General features: G+C 32.6%; 1 protein-coding gene across 1 annotated transcript; it reads left to right on the top strand.

The window, feature by feature from the left end:
* Nucleotides 1-1,918: 1,918 nt before the first annotated feature.
* On the top strand, nucleotides 1,919-3,986 carry LOC145063159 (WRKY transcription factor 71-like). The gene is made up of 3 exons (XM_079010748.1): nucleotides 1,919-2,612; nucleotides 2,729-2,872; nucleotides 3,276-3,986. The coding sequence occupies exons 1-3, from the start codon at nucleotides 2,170-2,172 to the stop codon at nucleotides 3,691-3,693; spliced, it is 1,005 nt and encodes a 334-aa protein (XP_078866874.1). The 5' UTR covers nucleotides 1,919-2,169; the 3' UTR covers nucleotides 3,694-3,986.
* The last annotated feature ends 1,480 nt before the right edge of the window (nucleotides 3,987-5,466 follow it).

The following is a 5,466-nucleotide window of genomic DNA, read 5'->3' as shown; positions in this document are numbered from 1 at the left end:
AAGGGGGTCCCCTTGTCTTAACCCCTTCTCAATAGAGAAATCCTTTGTAGGAGAGCCATTTACAAGTACTGAAATCTTTTTGAAAGAGATACAAGAAAGGATCCAAATTCTCCATTTACCACCACAATCCATTTGTTGCATTGTGTTATCCAAAAAAACCCCAATTGGGAGTAGCAAACTCCTTTTCGAAGTCGACTTAAAAAATAAGTGAATTCGCCTTACTACTTTTAGCCCATATGATGATCCCGTTGGCTATTAAGCGCCCGTCTAAAATGTTTCTCCCTTTGAGGAAGGTCGTTTTCTCCATTCTAATTACATTCCCGATGACCTTTTTAAGGCTTTCTTCAAGTAGGTTAGAGATGATCTTCATTATACACCCGATCAAGTTGACAGGCCTACAATCCAAGATAGTTAGCGGGTCCTTTGTCTTGGGAACAAGAGTAATGAACGAGGCATTAATCCCAAAATTAATCACAAAGTGTTCTTCAAAGTGTTTCACTGCCAAATAAATATCCAACCCAATAACATCCTAATTTTTTTAATAAATGCAAAAGAAAATCCATTCGGACCTTGGCATTTTGCAATACCGCAACCTAACTTCATCAAAGGTAAATGAAACTTCCAACATGTTATTTTGGATGGTCGTAATTTTCAAGAATCGGTCAAGTTTACTAAATTTGGCATTGCTTTTAGTTATCCAAGTGTGTTTCCTACCCCCGTTCATCAAGTCAAGTAACCCCAAAGAGTTTATAAAGTTATTAAAAACAAAGGCACCCTTTCTTTCATCGACATTTTGAACCCCTAACACCCATACATGTTTGATAGAAAGAAAAAATAAAGTATTTTTATGATAAAAAAACGCGAAAGAAAAACTTTGTATGCTTACTTCTAGACATGTTTATCTTTCTTACAAGAGACAGATGACGACATCCTCAAATGTGTGACTTATATACGTTTTGATAATTTATTATTGAATCTAAAAGAATATATTATCACAATAAATAAAATCACATAGTTTAATAAGCTTAATTATAGTTTTTTTATTAAACATATTAAAGAAATATAAAAAATAAACTTTACTTTTACTAATTTATACAACTATTAAATGACTTGTGGTCCAACGATATCAGGTGTTCATAAAAATATGTTCATCAGCCAAATGTTGATGTTCAAGTCTTGTTGAAGGCGATAGAGGTAGTATATAGACTGTGTTGTGTTTACCGTTTTAATAATAATAATAATAATAAATTATATAACTGGGATGAGTTATACAGTAAAAAATTTCAATGATTAAAAGTTGCATATAAACCGTTGTATATTTTGATTTTATAATGAATTAATTTTGTATCGTTTATCTAAAGAACTATCTTTTTGAAGAAAGTTATAATCCTATTTCTAAATAAAGATTTAATCTTATAAATGTAGAAAAGGGAGAAAAGTAAGTGAATCCCAAAATGGGCGACACCAATATAACGTATGTGATCTAATGTATCTTCCTAAAATGGACCGCAAAGTGGTAACATTCAACTTCTGTCCATTTGCTTGTGAGAAAGACAGCCTTGGCATCTTTATGGTCCAATTTTGAAACATTCAACTTCAAGAAAATGATCATTTTCATAAAGAAAAAACAACCTTTGAACCCAATAAAGTGACAATTTAAAAAGGCACGCTTTTAACATCCAACATATTGAAAAATAGCCCTTTGTTGCCTTAAACAAAAGGGCCTCTTTCCTTTCTTAGTGGGAACGATCACAAATCGATCAAAATAGTTTATGAATTACTCATACGTCGTGTTTTCATATCATATTTCTTTTATGAAGTAGTTTGTTTTCTAGTGTAGCTGGTTTTCATTTAAGTTTTTTGGGTCATACGAGTTCTTTGTTTAAAAGATTTAAAGATTGTAAATTTAAGAGTATTTTAAAATGGGAAACATGAGAACATAAAGTCTAGCATCTAACAACACTCATCTTTGTCAAACATTTCTTTTAGATAGTGGGGTTAGAAACACATATTCAAATCCTCCATCTCTCTCTCCAATAAACACATAAATATTGTCAAAGCATAAATAAAGACCCTTCACCCATAATTTGTCAAACTTCTCCCTTCTCCTCTTCCTTCTTCTTCTATTCTGCTTGTTCATTTTCCACTTGTTCTTCTCCATCTTCAGCCATGTCTGAAGACCAAAGAGATCTCTACTACCATGATCCATTCCATGATGATCAAAGAACTAGCGAGACTCTTTTTTCATTCTTTGGCCCTAATTCCACAGTTAGAGACGATTCGTCACCACCAAATCATCAAAGATTTCATGACTACATGGGGTTATCTCACTTCTTCAATGGATCTACTGGTTATAACACATCTACAACAACGTTTGGTTACTCATCTTCTTCATCACAACAAGTTTTTTCTCTTCATGATGACCAAAACCCCGTGCCTATTCCTGGAAATTTGATTGGTGTGAATGAGATGACTCCTGTAACACCCAACTCTTCTTCGGTTCGTTCTTCATCTACTGATGCTGCTGATGAAGAGCACGAGCTCAATGAAGGTAAGAAGGAGAATCAAACTAAAAGCATACCTGAAGATGTAGAAGACTGCCCTAAGAAAGTGTACGTTTGTATGATTCATCGATCACCATCGAGCATATTAGGGTCCATTTGCTATTAATTAGTTCCTTTTTTACTAGATTTCAAGATTACGTTCTAACTCTCTAAACTATCAATAGGTCTAAGCAAAAGAAGAAAGAAGAAAAGAAGCAAAGAGAACCACGGTTTGCCTTTATGACAAAGAGTGATATTGATCATCTTGAAGACGGATATCGATGGAGGAAATATGGACAGAAAGCTGTAAAGAATAGCCCTTATCCCAGGTACATACATATATACGTATATACATATACATATAATATGTTAATATATATATATATTCAATGCTTTGATCACAAAAGTCTACTTCGTTTCTTGGATTCTGATTATATCATAATAAAATTGACAAGTAAATCTTGAATGGTTTCATTTATATAATTTAAAAGGAAACCCTATATTCCCTGCAACTACCAATTTTGTATTTAATCTCCAAAGTCATTCGTTCAAGTTTGTTTCACATTCTTGTGTAAGATTTTAAAACGCAAGTGGGAAACTGTACTCTTGTTTCCCATTTTATGTGTGCGCAAAAATGAAAATCGCTTTGATCAAGAATTCATGGATGTGTGCAAAAATGAAATCTTTTTAATCAAGAATTCTTGTAAGAAAAAGTTTTGATCTGTGTTACAGAAGCTACTACCGATGCACAACTCAAAAGTGTACAGTAAAGAAGCGGGTGGAAAGATCGTATCAAGATCCATCCACCGTGATCACTACGTATGAAGGGCAACACAACCACCACTTGCCAGCGACACTGAGAGGAAATGTTGGTGGAATGCTGTACCCACCATCTATGATGGTGGCACAAGGTGCGATGATGGCAGGTTCTGGCGGTGGCTCAAGCTTCCCTAACGAGTTTCTGGCACAGATACCTCACGGTTTCTATAATTCTGGTGGTGGTGGCGGCGGAGGGGGCGGTGGAGGAGGTGGAGGTGGATTATTGAGCTACAATCAAACCACCCTAACCCCACTTCAGCAACTTCAGATTCCTGATTATGGGCTCTTACAAGATATGGTCCCATCTATGACTTTTAAACAAGAACCCTAAATTCAATCAATCATGCATCTCACCCCACCCTCACCCTCACCCCGACCCCTACCTCACGCTATACAACCTCTGACCTTTCCCCTTTGACTTTCACTATTTCATTCATGGATTGGGTGTTGTTTTTGCAGTTGAGAGATCACCCACCATGAATCTTAGATCATGTCTCCTTCTGCACACACAGATATACAACAACACCTACTTATTTAAATTATGTAATTACACTGCTTGGTCCACGCACCTATGATTATTTCTTTGTTGATTATATAAAAACTTTTTCACTCTTCTAGACCTCATACTTTATGTTTAAATTCCAATTTAGTTTTCGTTTTGCTCTAAAAGTGAATTGTCGTTATGATGAATAGTATTCCATTAAAGCATTTAATGTAATCAGTTGTTAAACAACATATTTCAAAGTACATATTCATGTTATGATACATTGATTATTATATTAATTTTTTTTCTTTGGAACAGCGATAATTATGTCGCTATATATAATCATACAATATTTAATTAAATTAATAAGACACATGAAGGTCTATATTACAATTTAATCTTTAATTATACATTAGAAATAATTAATGTGTATGCTTATAACTTCATACTAATGTCAGTTATACTATTTTGGTCCTAGTTAACGAAAACAATATAACTAATAGTATTATAGAATTAAAAGAATAAAGTTAATGAGTATGAAAGCATTTTTTTTTTCTTTTTTTGTTCAGAAAAATCATCATGTCATGTTTTAATTAATTGCATTAATGTTGAAATATTTATGAGCAAATGATTGGTTTTGGTGCAGATCATTGACAATGATGCTTAAGATATATATATATATATATATATATATATATATATATATATATATATATATATATATATATATATATATATATATATATGATGGCATCTTTTTTAATGAAACTTATGAACTAACTGAAACAAATATATTCATAGCATGCACGATCGCGATTGCCAAAAGAATCAGGTTAAGCCGATACAGTCTTATATATAAGCTTGGCTAATAAGAAACAAACCAATAATACCAAATCCACGAACCAAGTCAAACTGAAAACGACATAGACCTAAATGGTGTACTTTTGCGGGTGAAAACTTTTGTGGAAGTAATAAGGAATAAACATGTTATAAATATGATAATAAACGGAAGTAATAAAGAACAACTAATAACACAAATATATATACTGGTGATTGGTGAAAACTTTTGCGGGAAAAAAGCCATAAGAACTTGATAGATATTATAAAATTGACTATAAGAAGAAGGGATTACAAAATTGACTATAAGAAGAAGGGACTCGTAGATTCGATTATGGTTGGGTAATATTGTATTAAAAAGGTTGCATTAACAACATATATTCCAATGATGGTATTTGGGTAATATTTTAACAAACTCCACTTTGAGACAAATTTGATCTTTAACAAAAGAACTTTCAAACGCTTGATAAGAAATTAGTTGAAAATATCAGTTGTTGAAATAAGTTGAAAATATATACCACAAGTTGAATAAAAGTTGATAAGATATAAGTTGAAAATATATATCTGTAGTGCCAACACTACAGCCACTAAGTGTTAAACTTAAATGTTAATTAAATACCTTGCACGATATTAAATTTATCAAAATACCTTATGGTGTCAAAAACTCCAAAATATAATACCATATCAAATGCACAAAAATACGTTATGGTATCAAATGCTCCAACATGCCATACAATACCAAATGCCTCAAAGTACCTTAGGATGCCAAATGCTACAAAATAT

Source organism: Lactuca serriola, chromosome 7 (assembly GCF_051521515.1).
Source record: "Lactuca serriola cultivar US96UC23 chromosome 7, Lser_US96UC23_V15, whole genome shotgun sequence".
Classification (NCBI taxonomy): Eukaryota; Viridiplantae; Streptophyta; class Magnoliopsida; order Asterales; family Asteraceae; genus Lactuca; species Lactuca serriola.
The sequence above is the reverse complement of the archived record's forward strand: the minus strand, read 5'-3'. Positions and strand labels throughout refer to the sequence as shown.